The 20,936-nt window shown below is 40.7% G+C and overlaps 2 protein-coding genes across 2 annotated transcripts; both read left to right on the forward strand.

Moving 5' to 3' along the window:
* The first annotated feature begins 35 nt into the window (after positions 1-35).
* On the forward strand, positions 36-19,394 carry hoxd3a (homeobox D3a). The gene is made up of 4 exons (XM_058616418.1): positions 36-439; positions 16,195-16,254; positions 17,866-18,409; positions 18,543-19,394. The coding sequence occupies exons 3-4, from the start codon at positions 17,968-17,970 to the stop codon at positions 19,292-19,294; spliced, it is 1,194 nt and encodes a 397-aa protein (XP_058472401.1). The 5' UTR covers positions 36-439; positions 16,195-16,254; positions 17,866-17,967; the 3' UTR covers positions 19,295-19,394.
* On the forward strand, positions 5,829-9,322 carry hoxd4a (homeobox D4a). Its single transcript, XM_058616419.1, has 2 exons — positions 5,829-7,841; positions 8,283-9,322. The coding sequence occupies exons 1-2, from the start codon at positions 7,373-7,375 to the stop codon at positions 8,579-8,581; spliced, it is 768 nt and encodes a 255-aa protein (XP_058472402.1). The 5' UTR covers positions 5,829-7,372; the 3' UTR covers positions 8,582-9,322.
* Positions 19,395-20,936: the final 1,542 nt, after the last annotated feature.

Below are 20,936 nucleotides of genomic sequence, written 5' to 3' on the forward strand. Positions count from 1 at the left end.
TCGAAATTTCTTTTTGTGAGAGGAAAATTTACAACTTGGTAATAGACCTTTTTATGTGCCTCCATCGCCTGTCATTGGATGCCACTGGTCATGTGTGAGAGGCAAACGTCTTCATGGCTCTTTTCCTGATTTCCCAGGCGATTTTTTTCCCACTGCATTCTGCGTCTATGCTGCTCAAACCGATGCGCCACGGTCCGCTTTCTTAAAAAAAAAAAAAAATTCTGAATTCTGTCAGTCGTTCCATAAACGTGCGAAACTGTGCGTATCTTTTTTTTTTTGGCGGAACAGCTCTGCTCTCGCTCTCCTGGATGACAAGAGGGGTGCGTTTCAACTTTGTCAGTGTCTGACCTCGACATGCACACCGCAGCACAAGCACTCATCTAGATGCGGCGCCTAGGTAAACCTCAGAAAATGAACATGGATTACATCCCGGCTACAGGTATGCACTTTCACTCTGATGTTCGCAGCCTTTATTCACGTCTGCATGTGAAGTTTGACAGCTTCCTGTTTCATTAGGCATGTAAATGAGCTGAAGCCTCGCAGCTCTCAGGTAATTTTTGGAGAAATTACGCGTTTCAAGCTGCAACGGAACAGTGTTTGTTATTTTTGTTATTTGTTTTTATTGTTTTTACGCATGCCATTTAAATGCTGGTGGTTATTTTAGTGATGATTAAACATGTCTGACAGAGAATTATGCTCCAAGAATAAACGACAAATGTTTTTAAAATAATTATATGGAGTTGTTTTTGAATGTTGATATTTGCACTTATTGTGGCTCGGTGATGTGTGAGGTTTTGAGTGCAGTGTTTTTCAAGCTTCTCGTTTTTTATCCAACGTTTCCCGTTAGAGATTTCGATTTGAATTGACTTTTTCGTTTCCCCTCGCCTTCTCACGGCTGACATTCAGCTCAGACTTGTGTGATTTTATGCGGGTTTTTTTGTGCAGCTGCACTAGAACATCTGCACGCTGAGCCCCCGCCATATCTGCGCACACTTGCCAAAAAAAGAAAAGAAAAATGCTGCACTATCCATCGACACAGAACAAATCCGCGTTGCTGTATTCCCACACATGCACGTCTGCATGGCAAAACAGGCTCAGTTTTCATAGCAGTGTTCAGCTGCCTGGAGATGGGGCCAAGTGAACAAAGACAGTATTTCACTGCTGGCTGACAGGCAGCTGCGAAAGTATTTACAGCCTCACTGCAATGCGACAAAATGGACCCTGGAAAAGAGGCAACACTGAAAACCTGAGGAAATAAGACAGCACTCTGGAGGAGGCTGTTTTGTTTAATTTGTCAGTGCACGTAGATTTTATATTTCCTCTCCTGTGTGACATTGTTAGTGTTTAAGAAGAAGAGCAAATGTCTGGCCACAGGCCATGAACGCATTTTATACAGATATGAGTTTTCTTAAGAGGATGTGGTTTCATCCCCACCCTTATTAAATCCCCTTATTTCCTCTGGTCATGTTTTAGTCTCTTTTGGATTATTGTGTGACAGAGAGGTTTTGCAAACGTCACTTTTTTAAAATACATATACACAGACATTGGAAACCTTGTAGATTAAATAGCTTTTCGCATTGTATTTATTTTATTTTTCTTCATTTTCCCAGTCAAGTGTTTTTTTCTCACATTATCGCCCTCTTTCATGGCCAACTTTTCCATTTTCTGTATCTGCTGAATTTGCTGGTTTTTATGAGCATCCGTATTTTCAATTATACTCACCTTTATCTTGGGAAACAATGATGTATTCAATTTACTTCAGTTTCAGAAATCACGAAGGTCTTTCCAAAAAATGATAGGAGACGATTATTTAGTATCAGCTACACTTTAATTCGCTGCAATAAGTAATTTAAACAACATTTAAATCAAGTATTAAGAAGACACTGGGGTTTTAGAGACCTGAACTTAAATGATCAAATATTGGACTCAACTATTTCCCATTTTAAAACGCAACGTCTTCTTCCTCTTTGCTCACGTGCGTCGATAATCTAATGAAATGTAAGATTCTTTGAGGAAGCTTGTTTTGCTTAGACTGATATTTTTTACAGTGGACAATAGTCGGGAAGTCGTTAAAATTCCAGCAGAAGGCGCTGTTGCCCAACACTCGGCCTCTCTGCCTCCAGTCAACACGCTTTGAGCGGCAGCTTCCTGGGCGCAGTGATTGGCTGACGCACCGGGTCACGTGACGGCTTTTATGTTATTAGGTGGGTTTTGTGGAGTTTGTGTGAATTTGCTTCAGACTGCAGCAGCTGTGTGATGAACCTCAGGCATGGTGATGATGATAAACTGTCGCAGTTGCATATCTGTGCTGTTTAAGAACATGCATGTTGGATCACAATGGCCTATTTATGTTTCACCAGGGGAGAACAAGTGGTTATTTGTCACATTACCTATGGCTCTGTTGTGTTTATGTAGGTCAGGAAACAACAAGCATGCAGTATGATTGTGAGGAAGCTAAATGGAACGCAGCCATCATACATGTGCCTTTCCTCCTGTGACATGTCAAAATGGCTGATGTGGGGGGAAAAAGGGCCCACTGCTCCAGTGGAAAGGGGAATTAAACAGCTAGTTATTGTTTAATCGATGCCTATACATTAATATTTATGCAGACAGATCCCTAGACAGTTTATTATCAGTTTAACTGTAACTGTTATCAGTGGTGCACTGTTGCACACAGTGACAGCAACTGTTTATTATATATTATATATACAATTCATATACACTGTGACACATTCACTGTGAGTCTGACATTCAAAGAGGATGATATTGTGACAATGATGTTAAAGTAATTACATTTTACCATTACATTGCAAAGAAAACAACCCAAAAAAACACATTAAATCTCAGACAAACTACATAAACATCATCTATTAATAGCAGGGGCTGTTTGTGTGAGTGCAGATGTTTGTAAAATATACCCAGAAGGCTTTTTTTTAACTCTGGAAACATCAGGGAAATACGTTTTCATGAGCACGTGCATTTGCAAATTGACAAGCCTCTGATTTCATTTTACCCCCTCATCATTTATCACACTATATACCTGCTCCACAGAGGCAGCCATCCAAACATGAACACACACACAACCATCATCAGCTCTCCCTCTTTTTTTCTCTTTCTCTCTCTCTTCAGTTTGGGCAGGAAGAGAGGGGAGGGGCGAACTGTCTCTCTGCTCCCTGGGATTGGCCCGGAAGCCTGAATGACATCAGTCTTATTGTGGCAGGTTCACTGGGGAGAGAAATGAATTTTAGCAGCATTCAGTGACGCATGGTCGATGTTTATGCTCACACTTTGGAGGTGGAATTGCTCCAGTAAACGCTCACAATCATGCTTGTGCTGTGAGAAGGAAAATACATTGAAAGTATTTTTATTTGAAGAAGTTTAAACTCAAATGAAATGGGTTCATTTATATTTATCAGAGCCAGTGCACACTTTTATTCATATGAGCTGATTACTACACGTTAAACTATTACTAAAACTACAAAAAAAAAGTAGAGTATGTTATCTGTGTAATGCTGTTTCCCATGTGTGCCATGCAGTTGCAGCCCCCCAGCTTCCTTATTTCCTGCGACTTTACTCAGGGCACATCAGCGTAATAGGCGTTATTGAGTAAGTGCAACTTTGAGGGTTATTTATGGGCCAGCGCGCCGTTGTGAATGGCTGTGAGGAAACACGTGACGCCATTAAAGTTTGTTTTATGGCCTGAGACTTGACAAGCCAAAATATAATTCTCATTGTGTATTAGTAAGAGCGTCCAGATGGGTTGGAATAGAGCTTCATTTGGCAGGCAGCAGTGGCGGGCAGAGACTTTTTTTCTCCCATCAGCATGGATGTGTTTGTTGCGCGCGGTGCCATGTGTTGCAGTCTCTGTGGTAAGCTGAGTTTTATCATTATGCTCGTGGTATGCATGGGCGTGTGATGTCATACGCATAGCGCTCGATGCTATATACTGTCAATGGTGCAACAGTGCGTGATAGTCGCAGAGATAAGACGAGTGCTGGCTGCTGGCTTTGGAAGCTGCTTCGTCTTTCTCTTGCCACACTGAGCTTGAGCTTGTTTGTGAGCTTGTTTTTGTTTGGATGTTGTTGTTGGCACCGCTGTATGATTTAGTCGCTTCATATTACTGGGCTGCACTTCACTTGTTTGCTTGGAATCAAATCACAAGTGGCTTTTTTTTTGTTTTTCTATATGTTGCTGAATTATAGGCCTCTCCAAGAATTAATTACATCCATGCGTAATATGCAATTGCATTATTATTTTATCGATGTACAATTAGTTTGTGTGTTAGTTTCACATTGTTAAATGTAAATAAACAACAACATAGAAAATCAGTCCATGCTTTGCCTCAATAAAAGGGTTTGGTCACTACGTCACTTTTATGGGCCCAGTGCTTTTACTTTAAAGGCCTTGAAATTCATTTTTCCTGTTCGAGTTTCACTACATTAATGTATTTAGTTATTTATTTATTTTAACAAGCTTATTTAAAGTGTCTAACATGTATTTTTTGTTATTATTGTGATTATTGTTGACAGTGAGAGGAAAACCATCTCCATTATTAGTGCCACTTTGCTCCTAAAATTAGATCAAATAGGCCTCGTGTTTTTTCTGGCGCTCCAACACAACGAGAAAGGTATTCCATAAGTAGAAAAGAAACCCGTAATTGAAATGGGAAAACAGTCCAGCCGAAGCATTTAGCCTTTTAGTTGAAGTCAAGCTGCCAGGAAACGCTGACTTTATCTTTCTTTTGTTGCGTATCTCGGCTTTGACCCGTCTGAAGGGCTCGCGGGGGAAGGTGAAAGACAGGTCAGGCTGTCTCACTAATATTGAAATGTGAAGGGCAAGAACGAATTTATTACAACTTTGTATTTTGTGTCACAAAACTGTGTTGGAAACGAATTATTTTTAATCTCACTCAAATTGATAATCGCAGGCTGAACCTGGTGTATGCCAATGTAAAAGATGCAGCAAAAAACAAAAAGAAACATAAAAAGGTCAAGTTTGTTTTATTTTTCACTCTTAAACACTTTTAATAACTCTCAATTTGACATATAGTTTAGATTTTAAAGTTAATAAATATCAAACCTGGGTTTTTAAACCTTGTGTCAGACTGAACACATTTTGCTCATCATCCTGAAAACAATCACACATACACATTTCGTTTATTTCTTCTTATTTAAAGCTGTATTTGTATGTTTGGCCCAAATTAAATTCAAACGTTTCCCCATAAAATGGTGATTTTTAGCCCACGTGCAATATTTTGTCATCATGACAAATTCATCCTGACATCGTAATCAAATTATTTGAATGTAATTGTTAGTAACTCAAAGCCTTATAGGAAATTACACAACACTAATTATGTCCTAATATCTCTAGTTTTATTTGATAAAGCCTCTGCATGTGTTGGGAGTTTTCCATGACTAAACTACAGATTTTTGTGTCATTTTAAAAAGGAATGCAATATATTTATTTATTTTAAATATTCTCAGCTTTGATCCATTTGTAAAAAACCAATGACAGAAAGAATTTGCAGTGTTCGCCATGCTGCTTTAGTTAATGGCAGACGAGGAATTGGTAAACTTTTGCACCCATTGAGCTGTCAACGAGAGCAAAAATAATGGAATTTTTTTGATAAGTTTGTAAATGATTTGGTTTGACCTGTGTGGCCTCTGGCCTCATCCTCTGGTTGGTTAAGTCTTCGCAGTAACTGGCCTGCAGTTTGTCGCCCATTCTTATATTAGAGCTGAACATTGACTTATATTCTTTCTAAGAATAATTCAACTTGGATCTGGGTTGATCTGAGTTCACTGGCTCCAGGGGACAAATTGACAAGGATGCCCCAGGCAGCACTATCATGTGGGGGCCCATGCACTTTGAGAAGAGGCAGCTGACATGACTCAAGAAGCTGCTGTGTGACCATTTCTGCACCGACAACAAAAATTGTCACTTTTTAAAAAGACACCAAAAGGAGAGAAGATGCTGCTTTAATGACTGGCTGTCAAACACTTTGAGAAGCTGCAGCTGACGTGACGTCTGAAGCTGCTGTTTGACAATAAAAGATTGAAAAGTGAAGCGAAACCAAAAGCTTATGAATTCAAGAAAAATCATGAAAAAGAAAGATAAAGTTGTTTTAATGAGGAAAAAAATGTATCTAATTACATTGTAATAAGTGGTTTTCAGTGCAGTCTGGATGTGATGGACACCTCTTCTAATATGTTCCTGTGATGGTTTGTGTTGGCTGTGAGGTTTAGTGATGTTTGGCTGAAAGTGTAAAGGCCTAAAAATAAAGTGCAGTGGTTTTTTTTTTGGTGGTGGTGGTGGTGGTGGTGAGGAGGAACTGAGAGTGAGCTGTGTTGTTACCCGTCGTCTATATATACCCTGTAGAACCGAATTTGTGTGATGAAACCCCAGTCACAGATTCGATTCTAGGGGAGTATATGGTCGATGAAAAAACTTCGATGTGTTTATTGACTTTGATCGGTCCTTTTGAGCGCGATGTGCGGTCGGAGGCTGCAGTGACAGCGCCGCTGTGTGAAGGAGAGTCAATCTGACAGCAGCACATACTTCATAAGGAAAAGGCTCAGGGCGCAGTTGAAACTCTATCGTCTTTGCGGGAATCTGATACAAAGTGTTTCACGTGGAAATGGCCGTGATTAGGAATTACAGGCTGCGGTTGTGTTTATATGTTGGAAAGGAAATGATTTGGTAATAGAAACTAAGCCTGAGTCCACTCCAGCTGTAGCTTTTCTCTCCTGTGGCTCGTTTCTGTCTCTACATTATTGATTCCCAGAGGCTGCTGCTGCTGCTGCTGCTGCTGCTTTTGGCCAATAGGCTCCTGAGACGGTTTTTTTTGGTCAAAGGGATGAGAGAAGATGAAGTGATGAGATTGGTGTAACTTTTGGATGACCCCTTCTTGACAAAGACAGTGTCCATCAATTGTCCTCAGTCATTATTCGCTGCTTCTATGCCAAGGGGCTTTTTGTCTTTTGTTGGTTTCTCTGTTGAACACTGCGCCTTCAAGTTACACTTTAAAAAAGAAGAAGATGTGTTTAAATCTGTTTACATAATACAGCATCATGACCACGGACTTTAATTTTTAATTCTATACATTTGTACACCTTTTAATTGAAATAAAACACTGAATTGTGTTGTAATATTTGTTTTTCCAGCTTGTTTTGTTTTTCTTTCCAAACTTAAAACACTGGCATTTCACTGTAATATTATATAACGTGACATTAATCCCTGGATGCATCTTAAGTCAGATAATATTGCTCTTAGTTGTATGTTTACTCGCGTATGGACCAGCATCACCTCCATTGGCCGATCTGGTCACATGGTTCGCTAACTTTATTCAGTTGACACCAAGTAGGAGGGCTTTATGGAGGGAGGAAAAAAAGACAACTCGAGAAAAATTAGTATTTTCTACCTTCAGAAATTAATGGCCATGAGTTCGTATATGGTGAACTCTAAGTATGTGGACCCGAAATTTCCTCCCTGCGAGGAATATTCACAAAATAGCTACATACCTGAGCAGGGCTCGGACTACTTCAGTCCCTCGCAGGACACAGACTTTCAGCATCCAGGGATCTACCCACGGCCAAACTACACGGAGCAGCCCTTCAGCTGCAACACCGTGCAGGACTCCACAGTGCAGCCACGGGGTCATGTGGAGGAGAGATCCGGCCACGCGAGTCCTTTTAGCGCACAGACTGAGCAGAGTCCGCCGGTCCCAGTGTCCGGACCCCGGACTTGTGGACAGCAGCAAAACACAAAGAGCCAAAATGGGATACAAGCCAAGCAGCCTGCAGTAGTTTATCCCTGGATGAAGAAAGTCCACGTAACTAATAGTAAGATCCTCTTCTTCTTCTTCTTCTACTCCTCCTCTTATGGAGCAACAGAGAGCAGTAGTTTAGAAATCATTCAGTGTAATATTTATGGGAGTCTTTGAAAGGCCTCGCCAATTACACAAGTCATAAATTTTTATAGCTGAGGAAACAGGCCGCGAGGTGAGCGCCTGAGAGCTCCTGGAAACACCTATTGACCGCTTGTAATATCGCGAAGTTAAATCTGTTAAAATGCACTTCAAATCAGTGATTATGTGCGGCACTGCTTCCATGTGTCTTTAAAAAGTTTGAGCGTCCCGGGTAAATAATAAATAAAAGAGGACTGCTCTACTTTTGTTTTTGCCTGCATGCTTCACTGGCCACATTTGGTGACCCTTCTTTCTTCCTTTCTTTCTTTCTTTTTTTGTTTTGTTTTGTTTGTTTGTTTGTTTTCTTTCTCCACAGTGAACCCAGATTACACAGGGTCGGAGCCCAAACGGTCCAGAACAGCTTATACCCGGCAGCAGGTTTTGGAGCTGGAGAAGGAGTTTCATTTTAACAGGTATCTAACCAGGCGGCGGCGGATTGAGATTGCCCACACGCTCTGTCTCTCCGAGAGGCAGATTAAAATCTGGTTTCAGAACAGACGGATGAAATGGAAGAAAGATCACAAGCTACCCAACACCAAGGGCAGATCTGCACCAGCTCCCAGCCATCTGCAAAGCATCCAGAAGGATAACCAGACTGATATCACAGCATTATAAGAGAGGGGAGGGTGTCCCATCTTTACAAATTAACTGTACATAAAAAAAAGACAACGGTTGCCTGACTTTTGCATGGACTGATGTCGGTTTTTTTCATCTCTTTATATATTTTTTTAATTTAACAAAAAAAAAGACCCCAGCAGTGTGACTCAAGAGTCAGAAAAATCAATCAGTCTTCAAGCCTCTTCTTTGATATTTTTTTATTATTATTATTGTTATTTCATCAGAGACACAAATACATCCAAACTTTTTTTTTCTTCCATTTTTATTTTTTTAATTTTTTCTTTGTCCTCTGGACGCTTCACCTTTGAGGACATTTAATCATCAACCTCGGCTGATTTCATGGATTTAAACAAAGTCCTCCAACGTGGATTCACGGTGATTTACAGACTGGAACATCTGTAGTCAGAACAGGGAAGCCCTTCTTTCAAATTACACACACTCACACACACACACACACACTCACACACATCTATTGTTTCAGTTGTTTTTCTTTACCCTGGTGAAACTTATTATCAAACGCACAATCAATAAATAAACACAAACATATATAGATCGATATATATATATATATATATGTGAATATATATACTTGAAGCATTATTTGCATAAAAGCACGCCAAACACAACCTACTTTTTCGTAAACTGCAAAATTCCCGCTGAATATTTCAGTCCTACGTGTCTTTGTGACTTGTATATGTTTTTAACTTATTTTGTACAATAAAGCCTTGAAGAAAATTATTATTTTTTTCTTAGCCTAAATATGATTCCCGAAAGCGAGACATTCCTGTGTGCATACTATTCTGAGTGCCCTTATAAATCTCTCCTGACATCTCTGTAAACAGTGTACATTTTCAGAGGCTCTCTCTCTCTTTCTTTCTTTCTCTCCCTCTCTCTCTCTCTCTCTCGTGCCATTTCAAACTCTTTCACGAAAGATCGTTTTGTTCCTGCATGGCATCTACTTGATATTTGGATGTTTCTCCTCGGAAATAATCAAATCCGGAATATTTAGGATTATAATTGTATTTTTTTTTTACTTCTTGAAATGAGTTCCACGCCATTTATTTATTTAAAAAACGAACGTGTACATTATTTTTTAAAATTCATATAGCAGACATGCAATTTAATTATAAGAGCATTCGTTAAACTTTAATTAATCTACAAATATGTTTGAACTCTTGAGCATTATTAGCATGGCTTTATGCAAAAGTTTTAGTCTTAGTTAATGTGTGTGGAAGAGGAGGGGGGGGGGGGGGGGGGGCTGGATAATATAGTTTTTCATTAAACGCCAGGCAAAGTGTGGGGGGTGCTTTCACGTCACGTTGCAAGACAGATATTTCTTGTTTTACACTGTTATTGTCTTCGGACACAAAACAAAAAAAAGGCCCAGAAGCTCTCCCAGATACGAGGAGGTCTTCTCTGTTAAGTCTTCACCATGAGACAGTTGAAAAGGTATTTCAACCGAAGGTCGACAAAGCAGCAGTGGCAGGTTCATGCAGAGGACACGTTTCAGCCGCAAGGACTGACCCCAGCACCCCCTGACCCGCCGGACAGGCAGCATTTTCTCTCCCAGGCGCCTTTTCTTCTTCTTTTTTTTGGAGAATTCTTCTTCTTCTTCTTCTTCTTCTTCTTCCTACACTTTAAAAATCTCGCAAAAACGCAAAGTAAGAGTCCGTGCGTGGAAACACGCGTTGTTTTTGTAAAAACAGTATTTATATCAAACACGACCCCCCAAAAAGGTTCTGCATTTGTGCATTTGTCTGCTCATGTTCTTGGTTTTATTTTTGTACATGCTTTCTACTTTGTATTGTGCATTTTGAGATGTGAGAAGTATATTGGAAAGAAATAAAGATTTCTACTGATTATGCATTTAATTGTTTGCGAAACGCAGTTTGTCGTGATCGTGATCGTTCTTTAACTCTGCGAAATTATTTAAATTCAATTATTTTATATTATTTATCCAACCAACTGGATTAAATATTTAATCAACCTGCCCCAAAAAAGGATTTTAGAATCATTTTACCATAAATTATTATCGAGTTGTATTTGCTTTGCGCCTTTTGGAACTCTTGGTGTGAAATCGCCACATGAATGTGGAGCCATATGGAGCTCTCGCTCCCTAAACGCACCAAATGTGCGCTGCCCGGGCAAAGTCCGGCCTCGTCCCAGCATCAAGTAGGAAAAGTAAAAACACAAATGTGCCTCAATTAAAGAATCGGAGAAATAGAACTTTCAAAACTATAAACTTTTAGTTTTTCTGGAGCTCTGCCCTAATTTCCACCCGTCGTTTCTTATGAAAGGCAGCACATGCTGTGCGTAAAAACATCCTCGTTAATATGAAAACGCTCATTGGATTTTTCCAATGAGATTGTGTTACTATGAAAACCACGTTGACGAATTGCACAAAATACTTTGACACAATTCTGTAGTTAAAAGTTTATTTCCACACAAACACAACATGTATGGAACAAGCACACATAACCCAACAGTTCATTGACTCCCTGACTCTCAAAGTGACAAAAAACACTTTTTAGGGATATTTATCTCACTCCAAAACCAGATTTCAACACTTTTATCGACCCGATCAACACACAGCCACACATGATATAGTCCACGCACTGGCCCTGATATTGTCTCATCTTTATTGGAGATGACCCACAGCAACACTGACCTCCCACCCTCCACAGAGCAGGATCACTTCTGATCCAAACAAAAAACGACCATAAACAGACACATGCACTCTCCCAGTGTTTTCATCCCCAGTGACCACTGTCTGATCCCCACTGACCATTTGCGGACACTATAGGCGCTCACATGTCTCGAGCGTGTGTCACATAGAGTCAGAGAGAAGCTGAGACAAAGTGATGCCACCAATCCACCACGCTGCCATCAATGATCTGTGCATAGATGCTGAAGAGAGGATGAGAGGGGGAGGAGAGGGAGAGGAGGGGGGGGGGGGGGGGGGGGGTGCTGACATTTGGACAACTAACCTATACCTTATATACATTTGCTGCACAGTCTTTGAACATAAGCACTCAGCTTTGTTTACCATTTATTATTTAAAAGCCATTTTATATATATCTACTGTATATATATCTAAAAGCATCCTGCTTTGAACTCTTGATAACATCATTAACTGAGAAATAAATATATCATAACGCAGTTTCTCCCCCCTCAGCTGATCTCAGGTCAGAATAGCCTATTACACTGTGCAGTGTGTAGCCACACTGACCTACATGTGTGAACAGCAATAAATGGGAGCCAAAGGCAGTGCCATTTTCAATGACACTGCACCCAGTGCAGGAATACAACGTCGTTGCTCTCCATCCGGCCATATTTGATTTCCAGCTGGTTTCGCAGAAGCTTCTCTGAGCCAGACAGACTCCAACCCCCTAAGATATATGAAAGTGCGCTGTCTGCATTCACAGATATAATCCAGAGACTATACCACTCCGCTCTCCATTCGCGACCACGTGATTGTCTAAATAATTAATGCAGCACGTCCCCCTAGAAACACGGCGTCGTCATTAATCGCAAGGACTCTATCAGACTTGAAAACTGAAGAGATCCCCCAAGAAAATAATATCCGATTCCCGGCGCCACCGTAGCCCCGCACTTTAGCAACACGCCCGAACCGATGGATGCTTGGGTAGGTAAATATTTCAGCATTTTTCATGTTGCCCGAGCTGCTAAATGACGATATCAAATGTCGTGATATTTGATAGATTGCTCCCTTTGATGTGTGCGCTCTGAGCAGAATTGTGCAGCCTGTGGTTCTCGTCGTTGTGTGTGCATGCATCTCTGTCTTTGTTTTCTTTGGGGGGAAAAAAAACAAACAAACAAACATTCATTTTGTGATATTTTTAAAGCTGATTATTTTTTTTATTTTTTTATTTTTTTGAGTTTGCTCTTTGCGCATTTGTCTCCAAAGGGATTGATGTGATATATCGTGCAAATGAAGAGACACTGACGTGTATTTATGGAGGCTCACTCTGTATAAATGCTACCTCGGACTCAGTGATCGTTATTTTTTTATTCACCTATTATTTAATTCAGGTTTGAGACAATTTAAACTACTTTTTTTATTTTTATTTTTTTTACAGAAGGAGCTAAATAATATTGTATTATTGTATTTTTTACAATAACCAGAAGCTGTTTGAATTAAACACGCTCTTGTCTTGTTGGCTGAATATATGTGAACATACCTTGGGTGAATAGTGGATTTTCCCCCTCTCATATCGGACAAATAACTGCTTATTTATCTTCCCTTTAAAGCTTTGTGGGACAGTCTGTTTCTGCTTGTTTTTATTGTTAGATGGAATGATCTGATTCTGATTTCTTGGAGGCAGTGGAGGTTTAGGCAGCCTGACAGTTTCTCCCTCCTTGTAAATCATTCTCAGTAATTCCTGAAAGGGTGCGAGGCTGTTGGGGGGCCGGGCGAAAACTGTAAATCTTTCACTTTTATTACCCTCTGAACATATGCTCCGACGCTACCAGTCTGCTGCATCCCTTCTTCTTCTTCTTCTCCTTCTTCTCCTTCTTCTTCTCAGCAAAGATAACCACCGCTGAAGCAGCCGCCGCTCTCTGCGGCTCCAAATCTTCCCCTTCCAAACCCAATCTGGTCTTTATCAATGTTTTTATTTATCCATTCATTTAGTGCTTATCAAACATGGGGTACTATTTCATTTCACAATCTCTCTTCGCACTGTGATTGATATAGAAAACAATGCAGGGAAGAACAAGAAGAAGAAGAAGAGAGAAAAAAAAACATGGCTGTCACTCTTTGTGTTGGAGCAGAGTGTGAAGACAGACACAACAAACAAAAGATGATAATGTGGTTTATTTGAATACAATCCAGTCCCAAACCCACACGTCATTCGTTTCATAAATCACTCTCAAAATTGCACATCCCACACTGCTGCAGATATTGGGCGACTAAACAGAGAATCCGTATTAAGACCCCTATTATTATTATTATTATTGTTGTTGTTTATAATAAATAATATTTTATGTGGTGAGCTGAAAAGAAAAGGCCAAATTCATTGTGCAAACCCTGATCAATGTAGCCAAATAAATGGACACTTCTCTAACATGTTTGATACAAATGCACACAATTATCTTATATGCTGCAACTATCCCAGCCCTAAAAAGCATGAAAACATGTATACGTTTATTTATTGTAAACAGCCAAAGAGGAGCACATATCTGCTCTCTGTGTGTGTAAATACTGGAGTGCAGGCGAGGTGCAATGCTCGCAGTTCAAGGGCAGATTAAAAGAAATGGGCAGTGGAACATTTTCACACAGTTGAGGAGGAAATAAACGCCACCCTTTATCAAAATGGATTGGTGAGGTAAGGGTTGGATGAATAAGGGGACAATCACGTGAACAAATATGCTTGTATCTTAAGGCAGCGCCTTTATTTGTCACCATATAGCTCCCTGAAACCCCCCAAAAAATCCTAATGTTAGCTGCAAATGCCTGTATCACTTTCTGAATATTTCCTGTATATTTCAATGGGTGATTGATTGCCAGGGACTTTTTTTTCTCTCCTGGAATAAGGATACCTCGTTCGCTTTTTATTGGTAGTTGAATGTGAGTCCTTCCATTCTTTCGGGAATACTGTCTCCATTGGTATATGGAAATGTCTGAAAAACAGCAAGATCAGGTTTAGGACAGCATTGTCTGCAGACAAAGGGTGAAGGATTTATTCTAGAGACTGTGTGCAAAGGAGCTAAGACTGAGAGGGGGAACTGCTTTATGATGAATTGATGCACAGGTAAGGAACTGCACGGCACAAAGCAACCTTTAACCACGGGTTAATATAATGCAAGGGAATATTTATGATTTATTCCATTCAAGGAGGTGATGCTTGTTAATGTCGCTCTCGCCTGCGCGTAGTCCTGCGGATATGGAGTCCAAATACGACTTCTCTTCAAAAGTACACTCGTGTTCTCTTTGTCGTTTTTTTGTCTTGTTTTTGTTTTTGGGGAAAGGCGCGTTCAAATATTATCGACAGATTGAGCCTGAGCTGCCCTGCGCTTTTCAGCTGATTTCCAAACCCGTCTCGGAGGAAGAAGTAGGGGAGGAACTTTTCTTTTTTGCCTCTTGGATCGTAAATCACATTAATTTGTTGTCTTATCGTCACAGTGGCGTTTGCCGTGATTTATGTGGTTTCAGTTGTATATGGCTTTGTTATCCTGCAACGTTATATTATACATGAATTCATATTGGATGTTTTAAAGGATTACCGGGCTCTATAATCAACCAGCACAAAGGCAAATACTTATATTTTCCTACTATTTGGACACTTCTCAGGTTTACCCCTCTGTTTTACTCCTAATTGTGGCGCATGTTAATATTATTTTCTCTTCTCTGGTATTTGTTTAGGATTAAAGATCAGGCATTAGTCGCTGACATAATTTAATATAATATAATATATAAATACTTTATTGTTTGACCATGTATAACTTTTAATGTATTTATTTTGCATATTTATTTAAAAACTGTTTGATTGTGCGTCTTTCTCGTCTTGGTTTCTGCAGAATTGCTGGTTATTTTCGAGCAAAATCAGCACTGGAGCAAAAAACATTTTAGTCCAATTACAAAATTGACGCCTGTGTTTTCTCCAAGGAAAATGCAACCTTGTATTATTTTACCACAGCAGCTATTATTTTTTTAAACTGTAGACTGTTATTTTCATATATTATAAATATGAATATAAATAGCCTCTCGGTGTTGTTTGACTTGAAATAGTAGCAGACCTTTGAACAAACGACGCGAGATAATAACACTCCACAGTGAGCGCGGCCCTTTGTGTGCAGCAAACTTACCGTAACAGCGCGTAGGCGAAAAACACTGCTGTTTGAAAAGAGGACCATGTCTGTTACTAGTAGCCCAGTGTGCACAAAACGCTCTTGAGGCGCACATTATCGACCAGTTTTAACCAAATAATCCACAACGAAGGAATGTTAAAACTCCATGATGATGATGATGATGATGACGTTTCAAAAATAATGATCCTCAGACGTGAGCAGATAAGACAATTATTTTCACACTTAAAGGGGAAAATAATAATAATAACAAAAAAAATATATTTCCATAGTTTTGAATTTCTTATTCATTGCCGTCGGTCGAGCATCTTCTCCTGTGTTTCACTCACAAGTGAAAAGCTGCTTTGAATTCACTTCACTTCTTGGGTTTTACTTGAAGCCAAACTCCTCGTTGTTCATTAAACTTTGACTTAATGCTGAATGACCCGAGGGTCACCTAAAAAAGCTTATGGCTGCTAAATATTTGGCCTGGCTCTTTGTATAAAAGTGCACATGCAGGACTTTTCACTGTCAGGCCATTGAAAGCAGAGTTTTTTTTTTTTAAACCTATATATATGGTGAGTTCAGGGACAATTGGTTAAATCATGTAAACAAGCCAAAAAAAAAATTCTTAATGTCAAAAGTGTTATTTTTTATTATTTTAGGTGGACTTAAAACAATGTTTATTTCAATCGATCCAATAAATATTTTGTTTTATTCACAGCAAGCATCGGATTTTACAGCCTGTAAAAATTGAATCTATAACACAAAGACATTTTTATTGAACTCTATTTCCTTTCCAGGTCGAGGTGAGAGCAGTGATGAATGCGTGAGGGAAATAAAAGAGCTCTGCGCAGATTTCGGTGAGTAACACTTCTTTAATGAAGGGAGTACAGACAACACAGGCAACTGCTAACCAGGTGAAAGGGTGATTTGTTATTAGGCTGCATATTAACGCGCTCAGAGTTTCGCAGGAGGCTTAAATCACGAAAACAGACATGAGGGATGACTTTAACTTAACCTGGACGTGTAATTATTTACGCAGACCAGAGTCCCATTTAAATACGTGCTTTCCTCTCCTTCGGCAAGCACAGCCACCCAAATAAGGCCTAATTATCTTCACACTATTGTTTACTGTGAAGAAAAAGGGAAACAGTGCCTGATTACACTTTGTATATTCTATTAAATATAACAAAAAGGCAAAAACATGTAGCAAAAAGAGGAAGGTTTTCACCACTTCACGGCAGATTTCCACACTTTAACCGCACTATCAGATCAGACGCGCCTTCGCCAAAATACTCCCTGCCTGTTTTTCGGCAGCAGAATCGCCCCAGTGTCCAGTGTGTCGCCTCGGTGTGTGGCTGCAGCCTCGCTCTGAGCCAGAATGGAGGCATCATTTATAAGCCGAGCCTCTGTATGGGAGAGTATGAAATTCTTTCCCTTGCCTTCCTCCTACGCTCGGTTTTACACTTCTGAAGGCTGCGAGTCTCGAGCAGTGTTTTGCTTTTCATTCCTCTCCGCGAACGTTTACAACCATAACATTTGCGGTCATAAATTTTGCCGCGGTCCACACTGACAGGTGCAATTGTTATGCACGGCGCAGACTGCGCCTCCTCAAGCCACTAACATACAGTACAGGCTCCTTTGATATTTTGTTTAAGTTAAAAGCCTGACGTGAGTGCTCTGTGTCATGCGTAAAACTAAAGCTAATATCAAATATACATACATATATATCCACGACAACTTTTGTTTTTAAACTGAATTTATTTATAATTTTGTAAATAAAAAAAATGAATGAAGAGAGCTCAAAAGAAAACCTAACCAACAAAAATGCAAAGCATATCTGTTGTATGGGTTTAGGCCTGATGTAAAAAGTCTAATTAAATATCACATTCACCTCCTACTCCATGCCCCCTCCCCCACTCTTACACACACACACACACACACACACATACACTTCTGCGACTAGCATTAATAACAGCCAGTGAAGGGTTTCACTATTTAACCATTTTGCTTCCCTTCCCTTACGCGTAGAACCATGTGATCCAAATGCGTGCGCGCGGCCTTGGTGGGCTATATTTCTGCTACAGGGAACAATGCATGACGGCCTTTGTCGGGCGTCGTGATTAGTGAAAGGGCTATTGTGTGTATGTGTGTGTCAAATGCTGATTCAGCTCGTTTCTGAGGGACTCCTAAAGCTTCCCAGAGGGTCATTTGAGCGCAAGTTAAACTTTAACTGTTTTGTGGCAGAACTGAGTCATGTGGACAGCTTGGATTTGGGGGGGGGGGGGCTGCATATATGTGATGTAACAATGTTCTACAGGGACAGTTGGTAAAGGTTTAATACAGACCGAATCTGTGTCAAGCTGACTGATTCTCGTGAATGGTTTCATTTTGAAGATTCGATTTAAGAAATGGTGAATCTCTAACGAGCAAAGGCCTCATTCATGAGTCTGTTGTGTTTCTGTTTGTAGGTCACAGACTGGAGCGACGGTGGGAAACACCAATCACGTGAATAAACAACACTCATGCTACAGGATAGAGCCGCACTGGTTTATTTGCTTTGAATCAACAAAATGCAGAAAGCAACATATTACGATAACTCTGGACTTTTTGGAAACTACACCTACCCAAAACCAGACTCCTACACCTATGGCCCCGCACACCAGTCCTACCCCACATCTAACATTGAGAGTGACTATCAGGGCCCAGTGTGTCCCATCCAGACCTCTGCTGTCCGACCACCTCTCAAAGACAGTGACCTGAACGGTGACTGCATGCGGCAGAGCAGCAGCAGTCAAACCAATGGCAGCAGCCAAGCCACTAGTATTGGGGAGCAGCAGGCGCCTCCACTGTCTGCATCTTCTCCCAGCTCCACCAGCCCTGTATCCCAGAAGAAAAAATCTCTATCTGGCAGCGGCTCCAGCAGTAGTACACCAGTGCTCACCAAGCAGATATTCCCCTGGATGAAGGAGTCCAGGCAGAACGCGAAGCAGAAGGGCAACTGCACTACTCCAGGTATACAGATCATGATGGGGCAGTGTGTGTGTGTGTGTGTGTGTGTGTGGGGGGGGTGCTTTTATGAACAGGTAATGTTCATAAAATATGCTAAGATGCTCATGTGTTCATTCACTCATGTGTCCATTCACAGGTGGTGAGGTGAGTGATGAGAAGAGTCCACCCGGACCTGCCTCCAAACGGGTCAGAACTGCTTATACCAGTGCGCAACTCGTGGAGCTGGAGAAGGAGTTTCACTTTAACCGCTATCTGTGTCGCCCTCGGAGAGTGGAGATGGCAAATCTATTGAATCTCACCGAGCGTCAAATAAAGATCTGGTTTCAGAACAGGAGGATGAAATACAAAAAGGACCAGAAGTCTAAAGGGCTCGCACACTCTCCCCTGGGGCACTCCCCGGATAGAAGCCCGCCGCTGAGTGGCCCAAATCACATTGGATACTCTGGCCAGCACCAAAACGTGAACAGCCTCAGCTATGACGCGCCCTCGCCCCCGTCCTTCGCCAAACCCCAGCAGAACATGTACGGCTTGGCCGCGTACACGGCGCCCTTGGGCGGCTGCATCCCGCAGCAGAAGAGGTACCCGGGCTCCGAGTACGAACACCACAGCATGCAGAGCAACGGCGGCTTTGCCAACGCCAATTTGCAAGGCAGCCCCGTTTATGTGGGTGGGAATTTTGTTGATTCCATGCCAGCCTCGGGCCCCATGTTCAACCTCGGCCATCTTCCCCACCCGTCATCCACCAGTGTGGACTACAGCTGTGCCGCTCAGATCCCAGGAAACCACCACCACGGACCCTGTGATCCACATCCCACATACACAGACCTCACCTCTCACCAAGCGTCTCAGGGACGGATTCAGGAAGCACCGAAACTCACGCATTTGTAATATGTGTATGTCTCTGTGTACGCGCGTGTGCGCGTGCGTGTGTGTATGTATGTATGTATGTGTGTGCCAAATTACGTTGCGCTCTTTTTATTACCTCACTAGTCTAATAACTGCGCTCCAAGCGAGTCGTGTGTATTATTACAGTATTATTGATATTACTATTAATGCTATTGTGTAATTATTTTCTAAATAATACAGCTTTGTCCATTTCTCTTGAATATTTGGGGATGCGCAGAGGCAGACTAGCCTGGTGGTCAGTTGTTTAATTCTTTTCGTTTTCTCAAGTGCAATGCGCATTTTGTTTTTTGACTGAATATTTCCCGCCGTTACTTGAAGGTAAGTCTTGTAGATCACGAAAGTAGAAAAATCATTATTAGAGAGAACGATTTTTAGGGACCTTTTTCGTCTGTTCTCACTTTCCTTACGGGCATCCTATTTATTTATTTTGTATTATGCTGCATAATCTTTCGTACTAGCATATGACCCTACTATTTATTATTTAAATACTTTTGTATTGCACATTATTTATCGTTTATATGCCAGTATTTATGATAGTGGGATTATTTTTTGTAAGATTGGACAGATCAGTGTGCACTTGAAAGTGTTGGCAAAACAGGGTTTTTGGAAAATGCTATGACTCGCGGTGTATTGTTGAAAAAGAGCATTTCTAATAGTAAATCTGGGATAAATGGGGCATTTTATAGTGTATAAACATCACTATACAGTATGTCCATGGTTAATCTTATGTCGGACCTTAAGCAAAACGTAGACTATCGAAGTATCAAATATTATACACACCAGCATGTCATTTTGTGTAGTCCATTGCTATTTTTTATTTGTCTTCCATTGTTTTTCCATTGAGCAGAATATCCATAAATTTACGAAACCCTAATGATATCGAAATGTTATATTTTATTGTGTTTAACATTTTGTAAATAAAGTGCTCAAACTTGTCTTTTTTTTAATTGCCTTTTTGTTGTTTTCTGTTTTCTGTGCAAAGCCCTGCAGCAGACGCGCCGGTCATCCACTGCCTCTGATTATTTTAATTCCTTCAGATGCTGCTGTCAGGTTAACAGTATAGAGACGAGGCTTATTGACTCGCTGCTCTACTGTACAGACCAAACAGGACCAACTAATCAATAATTAGACACCATCATATCTAAAACTCATCAGGCGCGCTCTGTGCCTCCAATGCAAAGTGCATTTCAGCGAAATAAAAGGCTCTGGAGATTATTGATATTTTATTGAGGGAAGTGAGTGTATGGGCTTATTGCATCTCGCACATGTCACATCATTTTTTTTCCAAGAATTGGCCACATGATTACCTTCCTATCTGCTGGCACAAGAGAATGGGTTCAATTTTCCTATACACCATAGCCTAATCAGTGGCTGCTCTAATTGACTGGTGCATACTGAGAATCATTTTCAAAATAATTTACACACATGTGAGGAGGTAACAACATGCCCCGTTTGTTAATGGGTATATGTATACATGAAGGACAGATTGGTGACAATAAAACAAGAAGAAGAAGAAGAAGAAGAAGCACAATTTTGGTGCTTGTTTGACACTGGAAATGATGCAACGATGGATGGATGCCTGTGCGTGTGTGTGTGTGTGTGTGAGTGTGTGTGAGAGGGAGAG

Source organism: Solea solea, chromosome 2, assembly GCF_958295425.1.
Source record: "Solea solea chromosome 2, fSolSol10.1, whole genome shotgun sequence".
NCBI classification, from domain to species: Eukaryota; Metazoa; Chordata; class Actinopteri; order Pleuronectiformes; family Soleidae; genus Solea; species Solea solea.

Excerpts from the sequence above, each read along its gene's own strand:
- hoxd4a (XM_058616419.1), top strand. The coding sequence starts at position 7,373 with ATGGAGGGAGGAAAAAAAGACAACTCGAGAAAAATTAGTATTTTCTAC. Across the intron at positions 7,842-8,282 it reads GAAAGTCCACGTAACTAATA|TGAACCCAGATTACACAGGG; the intron begins GTAAGATCCTCT and ends CTTTCTCCACAG.
- hoxd3a (XM_058616418.1), top strand. The coding sequence starts at position 17,968 with ATGCAGAAAGCAACATATTACGATAACTCTGGACTTTTTGGAAACTAC. Across the intron at positions 18,410-18,542 it reads GGGCAACTGCACTACTCCAG|GTGGTGAGGTGAGTGATGAG; the intron begins GTATACAGATCA and ends GTCCATTCACAG.